The following is a 23,319-nucleotide window of genomic DNA, read 5'->3' on the forward strand; positions in this document are numbered from 1 at the left end:
GCACACAGGGGCAGCAGGGTCATGCACGTTGTCAATGCTTTGCTGCAGATACTCCTGTTGGATGATTATGCTAGGCTGTGGTGGTACTTCTGGCTTCTGCATCTTCACCTGCATCAGCTTTTCTGTGAATCTCTTTAGTCATTGACATGCTAGCACTTTGTAAGATCGTTAATCTTCGGTTAGTAATGATTCATAATCGTTTGGGTGTTTTGGTACAGTAATACCAAAAAAGCATGATGGTATTGTTAAATTATTGGGTAAGAAAACAAATTTTCTGAATCCCAGGTAACTCCCCCCCCCCCAAAAAAAAAGGTCCCTTATTCCCTTTGTCTCTTGCAGCATTTGCTGCCTAAGCACTTGTACCTTAATGCTTTACAAAATAAGCGTATGAGAAAGGGGGTTCTGTTTCTGTTCTGTCTTCCTACTTACTTCAGGAGGGAATATGGTCATTAGCACTGTATCAGCCCTGGTGAAGACCTTCAGTACCAGAGGTGCAGCACAGCTGGGCTGAAAAATGTGCTGCACTTTAGTATTGTGATATTCTCCAGGTATGTGGTGCTCATCCTTTGGCACCTGTGGCAGTAGTGTCATGCTTAACCACTCTGTTATCTTCCCATGGATTGATTTACAAGTCTTCTCAAAGTGCATTCTTTTTTTTCCAAAAATGAATAAAATTCAGTGTTATTCCACTTCACAGTGGAAGTTTTATTTCAATTGTGAACACTGTATAAATGCATTACATTCAGGCAGTGGCAGAGAGTGAACAGCATGCAGGTTTGTGCAACTGCTCTAAGTGTTACTCAGCTAGTGGATGGAAGCAGAGGGTGGAAGGTGTCTCCCAGTATCACCTGGTCCATCCCCAACCCAAAGGAGAATCAACTGTTTCAGAGTCTCCTGGTGGACATCCAAGTAATGTATCTTTGAGACCTCTCATGATGAAAAGCCACATTTTTCAGTTCCCCTGCTCATATCTGGGAAAATTTGGTCTCTGGCATGTAATCTAAGTTAACCAGTGAGAAGTATTTAAAAGATAACAACCAGCAAGGGGGAGGGGTAGAAAACAGATGCCTGTGCTGTTTCACAGTCTTTATTTTTTACATTATTGTTTAAGCTGCTGTTTAATCAGTACTATGCAAACAGTTGTGTTATTGCCTTCATGTTTATGGGAAAGATTTGCATGTTCAGTATGAATTACAGAGCATCTTTAACAAGTCATCTGTTCTGCCCGTTTGGCAGTAGTGAACACAAGCATTTGCTGCTCTGGAAAGCACAGCACTTGTTGAACTCCATATATGTGTTTTAATGGCATTGCTCTGTGTGTAGCTCCCAAAGTGCTTCAACATTTTGGAGGTTAACAAGTGCTGTGCACTGTAAGACAGGATGCTCCATAGACAGAAATTCAAGCATCTTAAATGGGCAAGGAGAAGTTAAAAGGAATATAAATGAGGTAATTGGTGAGGCATTCTTGTGGGCATTTTGAGCAATGTGTGTACAGAACGTATTCCTATAATTTTTGTGCGTAAAAGGATGCTTACACATTTGGAAACTTGACTTAAAAGTGTACACAAAGTCTTTGGATTTCTTTTAAAGGGAAGTGTTGGAAAGTCAGAATTTAATTCAGAACGTCATTTGTGTTTTTTGGTTACTGGTGAAGAAAGAGTTCTTCTTCTGCCCATGTCTAGAACTGAAGTATTTTCCCAAGAAGCGTCTGGGAAATGCTCCAGTAAAAAATTAGACAATAATCTGCCTGGGGAAGACATTTATAACCAACCTCTGTGAGTTTATGCTCTGAACCAGTAAGGTTTGTCTTTTCTTTTTTGAGACCAGCTAAGTTCTTAGTAATATAGCAGTTCACTTTTCACTAGGCTGTGGGTCTGTGTTTAAAAAAAAAAAAGAAAATCAGAGGCGAATTCCTTGGAGAACTTCTGTCTGCCATAGATTAGATAAAAGCAAACTGTAGAGAACTGCAAAGGGGACAGGCCAAAGGGACAGAGCCAGGCTTTTTTTCAGTTGTAGACAGTGCTAGGATGAGAGGCAACGGGCACAAACTTTAACATGAAAGGTTCTGTCTGAACATCAAGAAACACTTCTGTGCTGTGTGAGTAACAGAGCATGAGCACACATTGCCCAGAGCGGTTGTGGAGTCTCCTCCTTGGAGATCTTCAACCATTGCCTGGACATGGTCCTGGCCAGCCTGTTCTGAGTGTTGGACCAGGTGGACCCAAAGGTACTGTCAACCTCAGCATTCTGTGATTTTGTGAAGTCAAAGCTCCACTGAAATTGCATATCTTTACTTAGAAAAAAGAGAAGAGTTTGTTTAAATATGTAAGTTTCTCTTGCACTACTGAACAAATATAGTTCAGCTCATACTTGTAATTTCCTGGTGTTAGTATTTCTTTCTCCAAATATTTCCTGATTTATAGCTGTGATTACAGTTTACAACATCACAAGATCAGCAAGAAAGAAGGCATAAATTCATGAATATCAGGAACACTCTAAGACATTGCAAGTTTCACTGAATAAAGATCAGAACTGAGCATGACAGGTCACAGATAATTATGCAAGAAGAAGTGTAGAAGCTGAGGAGTGTCTTTCTAGGAAAAAAAAAAAACACAAAAAACTGTTTCTGCTCTAGATGGGAGCAGCATATCTACTCACTGACTGTTCCATGTGACTACAGGAAATCAGACTGAAACTGTTATAAAATGGTCAGATAATATCCCCAATAAGCAGCACCATTAACTTGTCGTTATACATAAAGGAAGAGTATGTGTATTATAATAAGGTGCAATACATCTTAAATACATAAATATTTTGAGAGACAGATACGCACTCAGCAGGACTCTTGCAGTGATGCAGAGAGAAATGGAATGCAATTTTTTAACTTTAAAAAATGGTTTGCTGTGTTAACTTGGGGGGGGAGTATTTTGGCTGGTTATCTGAAGGAGGCTTATTTTCTAGTCCTGAAGACAGTGCTTATTAGTTAAGTTCACACACTGACAAAGTAATTGACAGCCTTCTGTGACTGTTGGCAGCTAGTTTAAACTTAAAAATCAAAGCATTTAAAGATCACCAGAGCTTTTGTTTTCACATTATACTGTCTCCAAGGATTTACTTTCTCATATACTCAGTAACTAGAAATTCAGGACAATGGGCGTTTTAAGCTGGCAGGATGCCAGCTTCATTTTGCTAAATTTGGGCTTTGTTACCTAGAAAAGCCAAGCGTTTAGGCATTGGGTGCCTAAACAAAAGTCTGCTGCTTGCTTCAACCTTGTGCTGCATAGGGTGATTGATTGTTCTCAAGTGTTTAAAGAAGGGAAAAAAAAAACAGCTCTTACAACTCTCAACCAAAATGGTAATGCCTGGCAGGAGGCTCACTATGGACACTTTCTTCTTGGTGAGAATGGTGAAGAGTGACAAGCAATGAAACAGCAGCTGTGTTATTTCAGAGCTAGTCCACCTGATAGTTGGCATTGTCAAAAAGAGGAGTGACAGTTCCGTCCTTCCACTCAATGAGTATCTCTCCATGCCGCAAGGAAGGGGAACGAGATGGTGGAAGGTATGGCTGGGGGCATCTTCCTAAGGGAGACGTCTCCCGTAAGTCAGCTCTGCTGCTGCTGCCTGGGGGGTTCTTCAGAGCAGAGAGGATTTTCTTCTTCCTGGGGTAAAAGAGGCAAGGGTATGTAATTGCATCTGCCTACCACTTTGTTGCTTTTCCTTGTAAACTGAATCAGCAACCATCATGCCCAAATTCCCTTAATTAATCTTCAAGGATTATATCACACACATAGGAAAGAGATAGCCAACAGCAACATTTGCATGAGATAGTGAGTGGGAAAGAGAATAGTACAGAGGAGTAATCATCAATGACATCATGGGTGAGCACAGCCATGTTCTGAAATGCCAAACAGAGGTAACAGACTGAAGAGCCATAATCTAACTTACTTGTTGTAATGAACATTGAGTGTCAGTATTATTAATCCCAGAATGAATGCCAAGGGGCTGAGGACTAGCATTGCTGTCTTCCAGTTGGTGCCTGGGAGGATATAATAGAAAACAATCATGCCGTGCCTATCCCCATTCTTATACAATAGCCAGTGTTGCTGCAAAAATACATCAAATCTCCCTATAGACTAGCAGGTAATAGGAAAACTGCTTTTTTTATAACATCAAAGCAGTACAGCTGCATTAAGTTGCACAGTATCCCTCTGTTGAAATTGGCCATAGAAAGATTTTACTTCTTGCCTGGAAGATGGCAGCCATTTATGCTTCCCTGTTCTGCAGCTCTCTGACAAAAAGTAAGAAAGGCTGAGGAAAGGCACTCATGTTAGTGCATATTGGAATTTCTCACGGTGAACTGGGAGAAAGTATTTGTATGTTTTCACTTATTTCTGTATGCTAGGCCTGGGGAGATTTGCTTGATCTTTCAAAGGAGCTTTTCTGATAAGTAGTTTGGAGATCTTGTTCCCTACTAAAAATCCTCAGCAGGATCCAGGGTCACATAACTGCAGTTGATAAGAAAGTCAGTGGCACTGATGAGCCTCTGTCCAGCTGTTCTCTGTCCTGTGCTGATCTCTGGACCTACCTGCGAGCCTAGCCCCAGTGGTTTTCCCTCGATTTCCATGATGCTTTTTAGAGTGATTGTATGACACATCTGGGGGAAGAAGCAGAAAGACACAGATTAGTGGTTCCCACTGTTGGATCAAAGGAAGCTCTGGTTTCTTGCTGAGCTGAACTGTAGCCATTTGTATGGAGCCAGAAAGGGATAAAAGGCTTGTTCCTCAGTGTTTCCCTGTGTCTCACTCCAATTGCTGGAGAAGACGGTTTGATATATACACCCAACCATAGATATTCTTTGCTCCTAGCACATCCCATGGCTGTGCCTTCAAGCTAAGGTTATGACCATTTGCTGAGTCACTTGTCAAGGCAAACATCTCAACGTGTCTTGTGAGACCAAAGTCTTGAATCTCTCAGAAATACACATGGAAGTTCTTCAGAAGTACCCAGGTACTTACCACGACCGAGAAAAAAAAACTTGAGTAATTGCTAGATGCTGCCCACACTTTCCCTCCTGCTGTTCTTGTATATGCATTCAGAGGAGAAAAGTGCTCACCCTCATGTTCTTGGAGGTATGCCTGTTTGGTCCTCACAGGAACCACCGTGCTGTTCAATTTATTCACCAGAGGTGGGTCAGTCAAGCCCACAGAAGATTCCCACTCCATGGCATCAGTCTTTGATGAATCGATGGTTTTAGCTTGGCAGGAAATAAAGCAAAGATGTGTCTGGTTATAATTCACTTTTTGTACAGAAACCTGAATACATTCAGTGCCCTACAAGGGAAAGGAACGCTGCCCTGTCATGTTAGTCCTCACCCTGCAAGGCAAAGGGGATGCAGTGCAATAGCAGTCACCTCCCGCTGTATACCAGAGGCCTTCAGTTCTCTTGGATTTCAGAGAATAAATGAACCTCTCAAGACTGAATCCAAAGCTGGAACCGAGTTTATCTTCATGTGCAGAGTAAGGTAATTAGTCTAGAAAGTATGTATGCAACACCAGAAGTTAAAGGGTTGTGAGGAGAAAGCAAACTGAACTATACCTATGCATTACAGGTATTACTAACACAGCAGATGAAGAAATGGGTTCAAAAGGGTAGAAAACAGTCCTTATCTTTTGCAGGTGAGTAAGATAAGTGTGATTCCAGGTATCAGATGTTGCTGATTATTTGAGAAATCTAGATACCAAAGAGTTTTTAGGCTGAATGAAAAGGTCGTGGCTGGAAGACTGTTGTTTGTCTTCTGAAGAGGCTAGACAGCCCTGCTTTGCTCTAGCTACTGCTGGAGTGCAAACAAAGGGGGAAAAGCTTATGTATCAGGTGGGTTTGCACAGTGTCTTCCAGACACTGCTGCTGCAGTAACTGGAGCTGGACTCTGAAGAACTGCAGTGGATCTGATATGCAGAACAAGAAAGGCAAGCGTTTCTATGTGGGAGCAAGCTGTCAGAGGCAGCAAACTGGCTGAAACCTCAACAGCATTTTTTGCCTTGACAGGCTTACAGCAGAGGTAGAGTGTGGGATAGCAACTACTGCTAGAGGAGAGGTTATGGAAAATCTTATGGCAGCAAGACATTCTCCTGCACTGATCCATGTGGTAAGAAAGCCAGGTCTGCCGTGGGGGTGGTAAGAAAACTGTCAGTTTGCACAGGGCACACTAGTGCAATCTGATTTACAGCCTGTCCTGTGTTTACCCCTGCAGCCTTGTTTGGGGGGCCTGGCTCTGAGGCAGCCCTGGACTGCCAGGAACATTGCCTCAGGGAATGCAAATGCTCTTTTCACATGCCTTTTTCCCATATCTTAAATGTCGTACGCATGTCCTGGCCTATATTTAGCTTGCCTATTATAGTATTTAATTTTTATTTGCTATATTTACCTTCATGCTGAACAAACATTAATGCTTGTGACTACTGGTCTGTGATAACTACACGTTAACTTTCTAGTAGGCTTATTAAAAACCTCAGTTAAAAGGCCATCTAGTCTACATGACAGCTGTAAAAGCTCTCGTATTTTCTTCTGTTTCCAATTAGATATAACTTCTTTGCGTCATAAGCTTATACTCTTAATCCATTTGCTTATGCCAACAAAATTCAAAATATTTTTTCTTTATTCATTTCTGCAAAGCTGAAAATCTCTCTGAGGCCATCGAACCTTCATATGAGGGAAATAATTTCCCTTGAGCAAGATTGGGAACCTTGTCACCTACAGTGAACAAACACAGAAAAGTCATTATAAACACTGTCTCTCTTCTGGTCCCTGGGGTGGAAGAAGGGAGGGGAGAGGGGGAACTCAGTGTGGTTTTTCAGCTCTCAATTCCGGACACAGCTACACAAGACCTGAAAACACCTTCCTTTGCAGGTGAACTAAATGAAAGGGGGAATCAAACTGGATCGTGAATTATGGTCCAATTATAGTGGCCTGCAGTGGGCTTCACTAGCCATCTGAGGAATGATGACAGCCACTCCTGGGTGCAATGCCTGTGCCTGATGTCTGTCAGCCTGGTTCAACACCTATGACTATGACAAGACCAAGGTTTCTGCCCTTTTTGTGTGCAGTTTAGGCAGAGGGTAGCAAACACTCATGAAGGCAGGGATTACTTTCTTTTTGTCAGAGGGAACTGTTAAAAACTAGATTTTTTATGATCTTTCAATGCATTTTTGTCTTTCTTAGCACATTCTTAACTGCCTCCCACCATTTGCTGCATTCACCAGTCTCTTTCAGGTTACATGAGGCATCAGGAACAAGGTTCATATCTGAGGCTCACGAGCGCATGGGATGAAGGTTAGAACTATGGTTTCATTAGTGATAGGAGCACTGTGTGGGTGTGGCAGGAGACAACTGCAGTGTGTTGCTCAGAAACGAAATCAATTTCTTATTTCAAATATAGCAGCTCCTCAATAATTCATACAAGTTTAAAAGAAGTTTTCAGCTGCTTCTAGTTTTCACAAGACCAGAAATGACAACCCCAAGTACAAAGTACCAAAAGCTCCATCATAGCCTTAAGCATCTAACATTCATGGGACTTTGTCAGCTATGTTGGAACTGGGAGACTCAAGGAAATACAAGCTGTTCTTCACTGATTCAGATGAAATTTCCAAAGTACTTGAATTCTGGCCATCATCATAGATGCAGCTGATGTTTAGAGGCCTGGTCTTGCAGGGCATTGTGTGCTTTCTGGAAACACTGAGCAGCGGCTCCCAGAAAGCAGTGGGGCTGACTGTGGGTCATTTGGTACGTCTGCAGATGAGGCTGATGTGACCATGGGTTAGAATGAGGGATGAAAGCCTGGTGTTAGGTGACCTGGATGATGCTTAATGTTAGCTGTTAGCTATTTCTAACTCTGCCTCATCTTACTTTCATATGTCCACACCCGCGTGTCTATAACTCCTCGCATTGGTTCAGCAGGCCTCAGAACGGCTCTCTGGGCAGCAGCACAGATGGTTTCATCCTCCAAAGTCTTCCACCTGCTGAATTTGTCCTTCTCCCTCGAGACAAAGACCTTGTGGCCCCCATCCTTGGTGCTGAGGTGGAAGCCCAAGCTTTGCAGAGTCAAGTGCCCCTTCTTGCTGCAGGCCCACACTTGGTGTTCCCTGTTCCCACAGGGCTCCATCTTGGCCAGGGCATACTCCCGCATCTTGTGGGCTGACAAGCACTGCTTGGTCTGGAGGCTGGTGATGGTCCCAGTGGTGGGGTCCCAGCTCCACCACTGCTGCTGGGAGTGCGGCATGCACTCAGCCAGGCCGATGCTGCCAGCCTCGTGGTGGGAGACATGGATGCACTTTTCCAGCCGAGTGTTCCTGATGAGGAAGCCTTGTCCCTCTGCTACTGCAGTACAACCAGAGCACGGTTTAATATGGTACATCTCCAAGGCAAACACATCGGAGCGCCAAGCACTGTAAAAGCCCTGGGAAGGGAGATGTAACCCACCAGACCTTTCCTGGGTGGGCTTGGCTACATAAACCATTCACCTGGCCTCCTGATTCCTCAGAATGACATTTCTTTAAAATTCAGAGTGCACAGAAAGTGAGGAGCAATACTGGAGGGAAGAAAACAATGACAGAACTGTGCAACTAATTCCTACATAACTAACAGGAAAAAAACTCACTGTCCTTGGGAAACGGTACTTTCATGAAATATCTGTCTCTACATATTTAATTTGTATTTTAACTGATGATAGCTTGAAAAAGGTACCCATCTTTCTCTCCCTCCAAAATAACTGGATGATTTGGATTGTTTTTTACCCTTATCTAGTTCATTTTTTTTTCATATAAAAAAGAGCAGTTGAAACCCTTGAATCCCTGAATGCTATCCATCTGGGCCAATTAGGCCACTTACACTATTGTTCCAGTGTCTTCTTGTGCTTTTGCAGGAACATTAGGATAAAACCATACCCTGTTAGAAGTCTGCAAGTACTTGGCTGACACAACTTGGAATAAAGATCAAACTAAACTTGGATTTAGTACTCCTGACATTGGTCTGCACTCCCCAGACATGAGTTTACCATTCTTAAGGGTCCCTCTAAGAGATGTTGCTGCTGTCCCACAGCAGACACGCCATTTGAAACAATTTCTGTAGTTGCTTCTTGCCATTAGTAGCAATGGGTCTCAGCATTTCTGGTGAGCTGGGATGGGTATCATCCTGTTAGCTGGACAATTATACCTACTTTCAGTATAAAATTAACAGGTGTGTCCCGTGAACATCCTGAGCAAAATGTTAAATGCAAAACCATATGTTGCTGACACAGATGCAGCTCCTTCCTGTTTTGTATTTTATGCCTAAGTTGCAGATTGAGGGATAGAAAGAAGTGGTTCAGGTTCCACGTTCTCAGAGATATTTTATTATAACTTAATTACAGTTAACAAGTAGTAACTTTCAGCTTCTGCAGTGACTTCTTAATGCTTCCCCAGGAATCACGGTTTTAAAACCCTGTCAACATACACTTTTGGGTGTAAAGAGAAGACTGAAAAACAGTATTGGACAAGAAGACCGATGTTTATCTAAACATCTGTTTCTGCAGAATTTCCCCTCCCAAAGCAAGGAACAATGCTTTTCTTTGGCAGCACTTATTTGGCTCAGTACTTGAAAAAAATGACAGTGTAAACAGGAGCCGGTACACAATAGCAAGAGTAGGACAATAGCTTAAAAGAACTCTTGTGTTTTCTTTCAGGAAATTCTAAGGGTCTGCTAGACTAATAGTGTCTATGGGCTGCTAAATCAGGAACAGCCTTGGGCTTTTTGGTCGGGTCCGAATGCATGGTGAGAGACAGGCAGAAATCATGGTACAGCTCCTCCACCTGCTCTGGGGGGAAGCTGGATGTGTCCATGCTGGCAAATTGCGTTTTGTGGACCTGAGACAGTCACCAACCCAGGCAATTCCTGCCAAGAGCAGGTTCCTAAATGGCAAGTAAATTTTTGGGAGATCTTTGGGTAGCACATGAGCCCAGTCCTCTTTATTTCTTAGTGAGGGCTGGATAAAAACGTTCAGTGCATCTTAGGCTTGAACTTCTGCCTCAAAGACAGGTTACTGCTGGCTTCCAATGGCAGCAGAAATGTCTCATTTATCAAAATGTCTCAATTAATCTCCCACAATCTTTAGAAAATCCAAAGGGATAAATACAATCTGCTCCCCACCCCTCCTGCCACCAATCTGTTTATTTTTAGGAGCTGAAACGCAGGATTCTCAGAAACACTTTGCTTCATTTTAACTGAGAGAAATTAATTTCAGAAGTAATGAACTGAGAGCTACATAAAAATGTAACAGGTGAACACGAGAACCTAATGGGTCAGATAAAATATTTTCTGAGCACCTCATCCTGTCTTCAACACTGGGCATCAGTGTTTGCTTGTAGGGGAAGAGAGTAAAAATCAGGCAAATAAAGAGACTACTCAAGAGAGATATCTGCAAGCACTCCAGTGCTTCCTTCCCAAGCTGTACAAGCTAGCTAAGAGAGCATCACTGGGTATCTATGATTAAAAGGATTTTTCCCATGTACATTACCTTGTGTTTTTCGACTCCGTAGTTCAATAACCATTTTATTGCTCAATCAGAATCATGAGCTCCTTCTGCTGCTCCATGCAGCCAGCCTCACTTTGGCTTATTCTGAGTAATTTTGTGCCATCAGCAAAATTTATTACTTCATTATTCACCCCATTTCCCAAGATCACCGTGCCATTGATCTTTGTCAGAGCCTGCAGATACCTCACTCTGCTGTGATCATTGTCAACTTATTCCGCCTCTTTGTTTCTCCCCTTTAACCAGTTACCAGCCTGTGGGTGAAATCTCTCTTCACTCTGTAAGAACTGACTTTTTAAGGTCCTTTGCAGAAGGATCTTTCTCAAAGCCTTTTGCAAATACAAGTGCAAGGTCCAGATCAGCTCTCCATGTTGTCCAAGTCAAACTCAGTGACCTGCGTTGCCCAGGTTGTGCAAGGATCCTTCTCAAGATTCACATAATTGCCACAACCCAGTCCTTTGCTGCTGAGGCTGCTTTAAGGAACAGTTTACATACCCCCTTGAAGTTTAAAAAATGTTGTATTCAGTTTTGTTTAGTCCACCAGAGACTGTCATTTGCTGCAGATTTATGTTTTGTTCCCTGTGTACAGTCCCTGGCAGTGTACATTCCTCTCTAGAAGATCATCGTGCTACTCCATATTACCAACCAGCCTCTTGCCCTTTCAAGCTGCCTTTTTCTACTAACTTTCTCAGTTTTATGCAGATTTCAGTTTCCAAAGACTAATTGACTGGATATCCAGGCCAGCCTATCTGCCAAGGAAATATATGCAAGCTAGGGAAGCTCAGCACTGCAGCCAGTGTGCTTTCCTTTGAGATCTGTACATCTCCTCAGTAGTGTACGTGGTCTGAGCATCTTCCCTACTGATGGTGCTGCTTCTCGTGGTATTGATCTTGTAAAGCTGGCTACCAAAAGCAGAATTTTCCTTGTGACCCTACTGGACTTTATGATCTTGAAAGTTTTTTTCAAACAAGGTGATTCTTTGATTCATGTGATCCCTATCAAGATGAGAACCTGTGTCCATTGTTTTGTTTCACCATCTGCTAATAGTACATTATTGCTTTCCTGAGGTTGATGCTTTGCTAAGGGAGTCACTTATGGTTAGGTAAAGCTAACTGGAAGCAGTCCTTGTGACCCCACAGGTCATAAGCAATACAGCCACCAAGAAAGCAGAAACACATTTACCTTGGGATACATATCAGGCACTGAGCCTCCTAAGTCACAAAGAAAATGACTTTTTTCCCCCAGAACTGTGGAGTCCTAGAAGCCCTGCAAATGAGGCCGTCGGTGCTAGCATTTTGGAAATGTTAACCTGGAGCATGCAGAGCATGGTATCCAGCTTACACCCTGGGGATGTGAGCTCAGCCTCTCTGGAAAATGCCAGCCTTACCAGTCGTACTGGAATAGATGCCTGCTTTGATCTGCTTGTGCTTGAACATTTTGGCCTCTTTATATTTTTAGGAACAAAACAAACAATTTCTAGCAAAGGCACTCGATGCCGGCTTGTTCCTCCTATGACACTGCCACTCTGCCTGGTCACAAAAAAGAAAAACAAGCCAATGCAGTCCCCTGCCTCTCTGTGTCATAACCACCCTTGGGATTGCTGTTCCTTGCAGGACTGGCAGCAAAATCCATGCAACATTCCTAATTAAGGTAATGCCATCAGGAGAGCCTCAGTTACCTGTAGCCCCACTATTGCTGGGAAAGTGTCTGCTCTTTCCTAGCAGTGCCTGCAGAGCTTGATCAAAGCCATTTAGGACATAATTTGGGGTTGGTCTCTCCCTTTAACGGATCTGCAGGGGCAGGGGATAAGTCAGAGCAGAGTGAGTGCAGATTTCCAAAACACTCCAGGTGAGCAAAGAACCTGGAAATACAGAACCAACATTGACTTTGGCTTCTTTTGCCAAAGTCAGGTTCCTAGCTCTTACAGTATGCCTCAGTTAGCTTCATTTCTCTTGCCAAGTGGCTGTTTTTTTTCTGGGGGGGAAATGACTGTGGAGTCACAGTGAGGAATCCACCTTCTCTTGCCTCTACCTGTCCTGGAAGGCGGGCAGCCATCTGTGCAGCCGCAGCATCTGCTGCAAAGGTTGCTTCATGTGAATCCCCCGCCACCCAGGAGAGCTCCCATGTCTTCTTGGGTACTACCACAGCAGTGGGTTTTCCTGAGTCAACCAGGCAGCAGCAAGCACAGCTCAGAGAAGTGTCTTCAGGCTGCTGCTTCTACCCATACTGAGCGCAGCACTTATACATGCACTGCAGCCAGGGAATGTTGCAGCAGCAGTGCCACAGCCTGGGTAATGGTGGGGCAAGTCAAAGCGTTACTTGCTCAGGTGAGTCTGGCTCTACTGTTCACCACTGAATGAGATCACATTGCTATGGAGCATTCAGCAGCACAGGCTGGCCCACGCTGGTCTTGTGTATTTTACCTGTGTTTGTCTCCTTGCTTAACTTTCCCTGGATATCATCTGACCCAGGTTTAGGTCCCTCCATGGTGTTGGAGCATTGGGAGGATAAGGGTTTAGAAGAGTCCCATCCTCCCAAGTTGCTCTGCCAGCAATTTCGGTCTCTGTCCTCACTCTAAACACTTCTATGAGAGCTTCCAGCTTCTATCAGAAAGGGTCCCAGCCCAAAAGAAGGGAAAATAACCAGAGAATGCAAAGAAAGCCATCTTTAGGTTCGCAGACATCATTATGGTGATGGGGACACCACCAGTCCCTATCCTAGTACTGATAACTAGCCCTCTTCCTTCAGGCAAGCATAGCATCTAACCTCATTGCTAGTACCTGTTCCAGTGCCTGACATTGGTAATGCACAGCTACCACCCTTTTCTATCCAAACCCTTGACCACCAGGCCTCAGTTTCAGGACTAATCTTAAATTGAGGCACTCCTACTGACTAGCTGTAGCACATCTGCAAAACCAGGCAGTCCAGAAAGATGGTGGATGAGGGCTGAAGGGACCCTCATGGAATTAATCATAGCAACAGCAGCAATTTGCTGAGATGCCTGAAGCTATCATATACTGCCATGAGTTAAAACATGGCCTAATGTCTTTTCTGAACAGGAGGAAGCTGTTCCTGTGCTGTTTGTTTCCATCTCCTACTGAGGGTCAGGACTTGATAGAAATGAGAAGACACAGTGGCAAAACAGAGGGAAGTTCCAGTTAAGGTTGGAAGGTTCCCCTGCAGATGTAGCCTGGCACAAAACACAGCCCTGTGAGATCACTCATAGGAGCATTACTTTTAATTTAACTCAAGTAAGCAGCTTGAGGTGCTGTCAGTTACAGACAAACATAAATTAGGGAGCAGGAGCAGACTTGGATGCTGCCCAGAAATAGCTCCTTTTTACAAAGTCCCACCAATGCAGAAAACCAGCCTGGGGGTTGTGGGATGAGGAAATTAAAAATAACTTACTGTCATAGGAGGGGTATGACCTAGATGCATTTGGTCAAAAGCGGGAAACCTAGATGCAGTGACAGCCACGGTGCTGGTCATCATGTTGATCCAAAGGTGTCCAGTCTCTAGAAATACCTCCTTTTTTTTTTGCAGTGGGGTTATTGTGTAGGAAGGACTGGGACAACTAGCTTAAATGTGGAGGTTGTTCAAATCATTATAGCCCCACTGAAAGCCTGTGTGTTTACACAGGTGAAGGTCCGACCCACAGCAGTCAGCAAAGCAAGGGCTAGGGACTGGCCTGAGAAGAGCTCAGTAGGCTGATAATGAACTTACACCACGGCTTTTCTCTTCGGGAACTTCTGAAAACTGGAGTATAGAAAGAGGACTGAACAGTCAACCGACTGTTTTCCAAGTAAGTAGGGCAGAGCTAGGTGTTCCCAAAGGAGGGCCTGTTTGCTTTTGAATTGTTGTGGCAGAGAAAAACCATCCCATCCCCTGTAACTGTGATCTGTGCCCTTAGCAAACTTTCATATGGCAGTATGAAAATCCACCTACCTGACTTCCAGTTACTTTCTGGATCTATCCTCCACTCCATGGCCTCTACTAACAAAAAGCAAATCAAGGCTGCTGCTCCTGAGTGGTCTCTTAGAAACGACTAGAGAACCTGCAGGGTGTTTCAGGATGTGTATGTCTCCTGCAGGATGCAGATCAACACAAATCACTGCCTATTTGAGGAACAGAGGATTGCAACTTCCACACAGGATTCAAGTGTTGTTCGTGCTGCCCAATTGCCAAGCCAGGTAGCTGAACTGTACAGTTGTTATTAGATCATCATTTGCACTGATTTCATTTTTACTGTTGTTTTTCCCACACATTCTCTCCTGTTTGTCTTATGGTGGCAGCTTTAGGGTTTGGAGAGTTCTGTCCTTTGATTAATTGGACTTTTCTTGGTGGAAATCATTGCATGCAACAGTTTTGGAAATATCTACCATTATTTAAATCTGGGATCACTACTCTGCAGACTTATATTCACTTTTTTGTAGGATGGAGCACAGGCAGACCTGGAGCTGGGTGAGCAGCTACCTGGCAACTCCTGGTTTATGGTGCACTATTTCCATCACTTCAGAGAACAGATTAGTTCTCATCAAGTCATGTCATTTTTATAGAAAAGTCAACAAAGCCTACTGATAATGCCAGTAATTAGCTGGCAAATTGCTTGTCAGTGCAAGCACCTGATTGCAAATACTTCTTGTTCTGCACTCAGATTACTTTCTAGCAACACGGTACTCCAAGACTCATTTCCATGGTTGCTTCTAGCAACAACATTGCCCTGTGTTTTTTCCTGACCATTGCAGTTTTCTTAGGAAAAATCTTATTTTTGTTTGACTAACAAGACTTTATAGCTTTTCCTACTGGCATAAGGTCTACTTTTAGCCAAGTATCAAAGATACCAGAGCAGTCACAGAAATAAAGGGAAAGTTTTAGCATGGAAACACACATGGGTAATTGATGGGAAGCATAAGTCCATGAGGCCACAAAGCTGATGTACGTGGGAAAAACTAGTCCATGGAGGGACATATGGAGGTCTCTGTAATCCAGAAAGGTCAGACAGAATGGGTGGGGGCTGTCTGGCCAGGAACCAGCCCTAAATGGGACGGGGGGTGCCAGGAGAAAGCTCACAGCATTGAGGAGGAGATGGCTCCATGCACACAGCATCCTTGACATAGGGGAGATTCCATGCAGGCTGAAGAGAGGAATCTGCTAGCCACTGAATAGTTAAACACATCAGGGTCAGGAAATCCCCTGAGCAGAAAACAGTTGGAGGCTGGAAAAATGTATGGGGAAGGAGAAGTACTGAATACCATTGGTCTTTATGCCCCTTCCACAAGTGATAGAGAGAACAGTGGGGTGGGAGCAGCCAGCAGAGTGAACTGGGGAGAGGAGTGCATCTCCCCAGGGGCTGTTGTGGGAGAATCATCTATGTGGCCATTGCACTCAGCTCCCTTGGAGGCATCAGTGTGAAATGTGGCATTATTTCAGCAGTTTTCAGTCTGTAGCTTTCTGTCTGATCTCACAAGTGCAGGTTCGTGCTCTGCTGGGGTGCTGTGAGACTTCACTTTGCAGGAAGTCACTTCAGCTCCCGCATGGCTGGCAGGGAGTTTCCAAAGCTACCACTGTCAGAAGCAGCTTAGGCAATTCCAGGATTCCCATTTTCCAGCAGGAAAATGAACCCTCTGAAGTCTGCCAAGAGTGAGCACCTCTGTCCTGCACAGTGCCTTAGGACTGCAGCCACAGGTGAGGTAGGCTGCAGATCACCCCAAACAAAGAATGTGTTTACTCCCTGCCCCCCAAGCTTGTTTTGGGCATTGCCAGACACTGGAGAGATGCATTCCATTCTTGCAAAACTCCTGTGGTTTTATTAGTGGTTTAGCTGAAATGCAGAAACTGATCACACAATTACATTGAATGCATTTCACTGGAAAGGAGCAGAAATTTGGTGGGAAACATCCTGTGATCTTCCTTAATTTACCAATAAAACAGCTGTGGGGCTCCTGTTGCGTGACAGCAGCAAAGCACCACTGTCTCCCAGCACCAGGCAAGATCACTGCGTGAGCAAAGAGAAAGAGCAAGATCCTCACGACTTTCCTGCAGTCCCGACATCCCAACGTCTCCTGCTCCTGCCCTGACCCACTGATGCACATCTCACCACTCACTGGCACAACAAAATGCACGCATTCAGTCTGGGGCTTAAAAAGGAGAGATGGAATTCGCTCGGTTTACTTTAACCGAGTGTTTAGGGTGCAAAAAATCACTTTCCAGTCTGAGGTTTGTCTTCAGGGAGTAAAAATCCCAGCTGCAGAGCCAAAATTGTTGTCAAGGGAGCCTGTAAATCTCTGAGCATGCAGCTTGTAAAACCACAGGTCTCTTGTCCATGCAGCTTCAGGGGCTGAATGAGCCCTGAAACACTTCAGGGATTTATTTTGGTGAAGCACTTTCAATAGCTTGCATCCTCAGGCAGAACAGCAAAATAAAAACGGAATTATTTAGTATTTCAGGAACTTTGCTGCCCACTGCCCATAACGGATGGGCCAGATGGAGGGCTTCATCCTGGGGAACATCCCTCTGGCTCTGCAGGATGCTGCTTACCAAGGCTCCTTCTTCCCTCCTCTCCCCAAGCCCCAGGCTGCTTGGCTCCCAAATCCTCCTGTGCCTGCAGGATGCTGGATTTCAGTGACCTAGGCAATAGGCTGTCACCCACTGGAGTGCAGCATGACCTGTGTGATGCTGAGCGGCACAGGGTCCCCAGCACATCCCGCTGCCCACTGCCCACCATGCAGCAAGGCCAGCACCGCAGGGTCCTGTCCCCTTTTCCACTGCCCGACACCAGGACAGGACAAGGAAACCAGCACCCAGGGATTAATTCACCCGCAGTTTGCCTGACTTGCTGTTAACAGTCGCCAGCATGATGCTGCAGTGCCGTGCACGAGCAGTCCCCTTAAACACTTGTGTTTAACCCTATTTTAAATTTGAAGTGCACCTGCAGCCACCTGTTTTGCAGCCGGTGGGCTTAGAGCTTTGCAGCCAAAGCATTTCAGCAGGAAACTGGGTTAAGCTCCGGGAGGTGCTTTTCTTCTCCCTTTCTGGCTACCCCGAAGAAAGAGAAACTTACCCTCAAGCCAAGGCAGGAGGCAAATGCAACTCAGACTCAGCCTGAAAAGTTCCATTGTATCCCAACTCGGGCTGGGAAGGAGCCTCGCTGTCATTCAAAGCAGAAAAAGCCTGCCAGGAGGAGAACTCTCCTCTTTTGTCCTAGCGCTGGAGCCTTGGCAGCAGGCTTATCGGCGAAGCGTCGGCGTTGGGACGCGGTCCCGCTGGGCGTTATCCCGTAGGAGCAATCCTACGGCGAGTCGGGCTGGGGGGCACGCCGCACCGACGCGCAGCAGCCGCCGACCTCGGCCGCTCGCTGCTCCCCGGCAACAGGAGCCGCATGCTAAGGAGCCTGGCGGGCTGCCCCGCGGGGCTGGGCCCGAGCAGGATGCGGGGCTCGCCCGGAGAGAGAAGGCAAAGCGCGGAGGGGCGTGGGATGCCCAAACAGCGCGCTCGGCTGGGGCGGGCGCTGTCGCGGGGTCATCAGCTCTTCAGGAATGGTTTTTTGCATGCATCTGTTTGAGCTCTGCGCTGCGGGAAAGCCCCAGGTTGCTCTCCGAGAAGCAGAGCTGGGTGAATCAGCAGCAGGGGAGGCCTGGTGAATGGCTTTGACAGAGAGATGCTCTCCACCAGCCCCCTCCTCACTGCGCTTCCCTGTCCCACCTGCTCGCTGGGGCATTTCCCCTCTGCGTCCATCATTATCTCCAGAGATGCCTCTTGCACAAAGAACCTTCGTTTCTCCTTTTGGGTCCCGTCCTGGATGGCATCAGCATCGTATGTCCCTGCTCTGGCCATGAGACCAGGAGTCCCCCAGGAGCCGCTCCTGCCTGACCATAGTGCTGCACTCAAGGAAAATGCTGCAGAACTGCGGTTGCAGGACTTCCCAGTGGCAATGCACCAAGTTGCACTAAATACCAGTGTTTTTAGTTTAAAAAAGCATGTATGTTAAAATATTTTCCATATTACTGCTTTGCTCCCGGGTTGAAAATGTGACTGCTCTCTGCTGCACTCGCTGAGTGTCTCTTCTGCAGGAGGAGCAGCGGGAGGACCTTGTTTTCCTTCTCTGGGATGGAGGTGCACTGCAGGCAGGTGGAGAATGTTTCCATTAATATCCTGGTGCAGAGGTCGCTGTACTCTTCTACAGCTAATCACGCTATCACTCCTTCCCCTGGAACTGGTGCTTCACCTTTTTTTCTCCTCCTGGGCTTTTGGTCCATTTTACATGAGCGAAATGGAGGCATGTGCTGTGCTGTGCCCAGTGCCAGAAAGGCTGTCTCTGATCTACCTAATCCCACAGTTCATGGAATCATAGAATCATTAAGGTTGGAAGAGATCTCTAAGATCATCTTGTCCACCTGTCAGCCCATCCCCACCATGCCCACTAAACCTTGTCCCTCAGTGTGACGTCTCCACGTCTCTTGAACACCACCAGGGACAGTGACTCCATCACCTCTCTGGGCGGCCTGTTCCAGTGCATCACCACTCTTTCTGTTCTCCCAACCCACTGGGTCACTGTTGCTTTTCAACACCCAGAAAGCCATTGCTGAGCCATACCAGGAAGGTTTCCTTCTCTTGCCCTGACATGGTGCTTTAATGTATTAGGACCATGCTGGGTCAGTCCCTGGGTCTGAATCTGGTGAGGACTCAGAGTGGATGTTGAGGGAAAATTAAGAAATAACAATAATGAGGTCTACAATTTTCCTGCCATTTTCATCTCAAATTTCAGCCCAGAGCTGTTGTGTTTAGCTCTGCAGTGCCTCAGATCACCCCTGAAAACTTCACAGACCATAGAATCATAGAGTTATCTGGGTTGGAAAAGACCTTCAAGGTCATTCAGTCCAACCATCCGATGACCTACCGAGTTCCATCACTAATCATGTCCTTCACTGCCACGTCCACATATCTCTTAAACACCTCCAGGGACAGGGACCTCATCACTGCTCCAATGCTTGACCAAAACGTTGTTGTGCATTTGCTGCATCCACACTGGTGGTTTGAGGGAAGTGTTGTCCACACCCACCTCCATCAGCACCTTTACATCATCTTTATTTCATTTTTTTTTGCATTTACATTTCCTTGACGGCATATATCACTGTCTTTTTTTCATCAGGGTGGGATTTCAGCTTTGTGAAGGCTACCTTTCTTCTAATGACTTCTCCCACCTGCTGGTAAGCCATGCTCACTTCCTTTGCCCCTTTTGTAACATTTCTTGTAGCTCAGCTCACCCTTCCCTAGGTCTGGTGTCATCAGCTCTGGCAGTAGTGAGGTACAGGATATTCAGCCTGTCCCCATCAGCACTGGGTGGAGGAGAGCCTAACCCAGAAGACCATGGCATTTAACACGCAGGAGGGTGGTCAGCCGAAAAGTACAAGTGCCAGCACAGACTGAAACAAACCAGCTGAACATTGGCCGCTGAGACCTTTGGGTCTCCAGAAAGCAGATCATTCTTATCCCTCATGTGGAGAACATCATCATTCTGCTCCCGTGCATTTTAAAAGCCCACACCCTTTCACAAAACTCAGACACCACTTTGGCCCTATTTCTTATACATGCAGGGAAGAATTCGCACATAAGATAGCTCTGTAGCGCCAGAGCCCAGTCTTCCACAGTGCATTGGCTGGCTGACAGCACAGCTTAGCCTCTTCCATAAGGACACTCCCTCCAAAACATTTCCATGGCTTTTCCTAAGCTGCCCTAGGAGGGAGCAAGTGGCTTTCAAGCTGTGGTCTCTCCCACACAGTGAAGGATAGCTCCCATGCAGAGAAGGATAGTTCCATAATTAATTGCTAGCTCCCAGTCACATCATTTCAACATCTGATTGGTCCTTGCTGACCTGCGTCCCCTGGAACAACCTTCTTTGAGGCTCCATCCTCTGTTTGTTGGGCGTGTTGCATTTTCCTCTTCATTTTGCATGGTAATATTAATCAGAGTGAAATGATAAGTCTCGGTATGTGACCAGGCTGAGCTTTGTGGCAGTAGCCCTAGCACATCCCTTGGTTTGCCGCCTGGCACTAAGCATGATCTGTCCCTCCATTTACAGCCACTTTTGGAGGTGGGCTTTCATTGCCGTGACTGAAGTTGGATAAATGCTTTGGAGGCTGGAACTAGATTATTTGAGGTCCTTTCCAACCCAAGGCATTCTATGATTCTGTGATTATCAAGGCAAGCCAAGGGGGCTGGACATTGCTGGATTGTTTCTGCAGTGAAACCTTTGATCACTGGGAAGTTCTTGGTGTCATATGTATAGGAAAAAAAAACGCCATAAAAATCCTGGGTCTCCAAGAATGCAGAAGGCAGAAGCTACTTTCTCATAAGGTTGTACCCAGAGAGTGGTTGTCAATGGATCCATGTCCAGTTAGAGATCAGTGACGACTGGTGTTCCTCAGGGGTCAATATTGGGACCGATGCTCCTTATTATCATAATTAGTTACATCAGCAATGGGATGGAGCGCACCCTCAGTGGTTTGTGGATAACACCAAGCTGTGTGATGTGGTCAATACACGTGGGGACAGGATGCCATCCAGAGAGGCCTAGACAGGCTGAGCAGTGCGCCCAGGTGAACCTCCTGAGGTTCAACAAATCCAAGTGCAAGGTGTTGCACCTGGGTCATGGCAACCCCCACTGCCAGTACGAGCTGGGGGATGTAGGGATAGAGCACAGCCCTGCCAAAAAGGACCTGGGGGTACTGGTGGAACTGGTGGATGGCAGCTGGGCATGAGCCAGCAGTGTGCCCTCGCAGCCCAGCCAGCCAGCCAGATCCTACCAACTCAAACTATTCCATGATTCTATGATTCTATTCTATGATTCTATGGAGCATTTGAGTCTCTGGCTCATTATTACAAGAAAATAGTGACCAGAAGTGAGGGCCTCCAAGCTGTTGAGCCTCACAGAGAGCAGGCAGGGCTCCCCCTCCAAACAGAGCCTTCATGGAGCCCAGGTCTGGGTGGTGGGAAACCCAGACCAGACCCAGCTCCTGGCTTATTCCTCCACCTGGCACCAGATCAGCGCACCGACCCCACTCAGAGCAGCCTGATGTGGCTCGGCACACTTCACTTTCCCACCAGGCACCTCCAGAGCTCCCAGTATTTCTTCACACCCGGGGCTGCCTGGCAAGGACCATTCTGGCAGAGGTCCCTGCGACTTCCAGCCCGGGCTGGCTCGGCAGATGGAGCTGCTCCCCAAGGATGCAGTGGAATGCTGGGCTCAGACACCACTTAGAGCAGAGCCCTGGGCTGGGCAAGGAGATTATTTCTGCACTTTTATTTCTGCCAGATGGGGAAGGAGGGGCTTGTTTCAGTGAGCAGCAGCTAGGACTGAACCACTGTGCAGTGAACTCTGCTCCATTTCCATAGCGAGGGGCTCAGGAACAGAAAGCCCCAGGAAATATTTCTGCTTCAGATGTGAGCTGGACTCGCATGTCTCTACGGGGGTGTTTGCAAAGGCACGAGCCAGCAGTGATCACACCAAGATGAGCTGTCAGCCCTCAGTGCAGTGGGCAGTGCAGGGACATCAGTGCTCTTGTCCCCGTGCACAGACCTCACGCAGTCCCTGGCAATGCCTGCGTCCCCGGCGGGTCCCCTCACGGTAAGCATTGCTGGTTTTGCAGCTAAGCTGGGCGACAACGTTAGCCTCCCCTCACTCCTCTTCTCCGCCTGCAGTGACAGAGGGAACCTCTTCTCTCACAGCAAGTATGCACTCAGGGAGCGGGGTCAAACATGCATGGCAGCTCTAAATCTCAGTACAGGCAGCACTCTGTGTGTGCTGGGCTGGAAGATGGGAGCTGATGAGAACTGCTTTCTGCTTGGGGTGTGTTTGGTGTAGAAAAGTCCCACTTTGAGCAGTTGAAAAGGGGCTAGTGAATAATTAATCTGTTCTTGCAGAGCTGATAGAGCGTTGGTTTGTTTATGAGCGTGACTTATAGCTAGCTACCTATGTCACTTCTGGACAGAATGTGCTGTATACGCTGCCTGCAAGTGTCTGATAGCAATGCCGTGGTGTGTGACAACCCTTTATAAATGGATTCTTCACATAATAAACATTCCCTTTAGTTAAATATGGGCTTATTTCACCACAGGAGATGCTCTCCCACTGCGCCAGGGACAGGCAAACACAGCTGAAGCCTCCTTCCCTACACTGTGAAGCCCAAAAGCCCAAGGGCTCGGGTATCACGTGGCTGGGACATGGGCTGAGATCTGGCGTACTCATGCCATGTGTGCCAAGTGCTCAGCAGCATTGCTAGGGGCAGGCGTGGGTGGGTGCACTGAGATGTGGGCATGTGGCTCTCTTCTCCCTGTGTGTTGTGTGCTTCATCCCCTGATGCCCTTTAGCTCTCATTTAAGAGGGTCTAAAGTCCTGTCTCAGCTTCTGCATGCAAGGGTGGCAGCTATGTCAATATTTAATCTGCACACACTAAGGGCTGCTCCTATCCTCGGGGTGAGGGACACAGGCTCCTTGTGGAGGACAGCAGAACGACTGATGTGGCAGCACCCAGTAAATGAGCCCAAATGAAGCACAGGTGTGCCCACTGTCTGCTCTGCCCTCCCACAGTATCTCTGTACTGGGTTTGGCTCCTTGAGGGGTCTGGGGAAGGGAAGGGAAGGAAGGGAACGAAAGGAAAGGGAAGAGAAGAAGAGATGAGAAGAGAGGAGAGGGCAAGGAAGGGTCAGGCAGGGCAGGGCAGGGCAGGGCAGGGCAGGGCAGGGCAGGGCAGAGGAGAGGA

The 23,319-nt window shown here is 46.4% G+C and overlaps 2 protein-coding genes across 3 annotated transcripts in view; one reads left to right on the forward strand and one right to left on the reverse strand.

The window, feature by feature from the left end:
- Positions 675–19,752, reverse strand: LOC110389294. Of its 2 annotated transcripts, XM_021379447.1 has the most exons (6): positions 17,622–19,752; positions 7,903–8,373; positions 5,114–5,254; positions 4,586–4,654; positions 3,946–4,036; positions 675–3,659 (listed from the first exon to the last, which is right to left on the reverse strand). In XM_021379447.1, exons 1-6 carry the CDS (start codon positions 17,713–17,715, stop codon positions 3,452–3,454), a joined length of 1,074 nt encoding a protein of 357 aa, XP_021235122.1. In that variant the 5' UTR covers positions 17,716–19,752; the 3' UTR covers positions 675–3,451. The 2 variants fall into 2 exon arrangements, with proteins under 2 accessions (XP_021235122.1, XP_021235121.1); XM_021379446.1 differs by lacking the exon at positions 17,622–19,752 and having other exon boundaries at positions 7,903–17,615.
- LOC110389682 (uncharacterized family 31 glucosidase KIAA1161-like) overlaps positions 21,747–23,319 on the forward strand; it is a 5,512-nt gene continuing 3,939 nt past the window's right edge. Inside the window, exon 1 of the mRNA XM_021380524.1 lies at positions 21,747–22,184. The gene's annotated coding sequence lies outside the window, so the exon portion shown is untranslated. The remainder of the gene's footprint in view (positions 22,185–23,319) is intronic.

The sequence above is a fragment of the Numida meleagris genome, chromosome Z, assembly GCF_002078875.1.
Source record: "Numida meleagris isolate 19003 breed g44 Domestic line chromosome Z, NumMel1.0, whole genome shotgun sequence".
Lineage (NCBI taxonomy): Eukaryota > Metazoa > Chordata > Aves > Galliformes > Numididae > Numida > Numida meleagris.

Bases quoted from the DNA above. Each gene is read 5' to 3' on its own strand.
- LOC110389294 (XM_021379446.1), bottom strand. From the start codon at position 8,512: ATGGTTTATGTAGCCAAGCCCACCCAGGAAAGGTCTGGTGGGTTACAT. The intron at 4,655-5,113 runs GTGAGCACTTTT...TTCTTCCCCCAG, and splicing joins ATACCTCCAAGAACATGAGG to ATGTGTCATACAATCACTCT. The intron at 3,660-3,945 runs GTAAGTTAGATT...CTTTTACCCCAG, and splicing joins CTCAATGTTCATTACAACAA to GAAGAAGAAAATCCTCTCTG.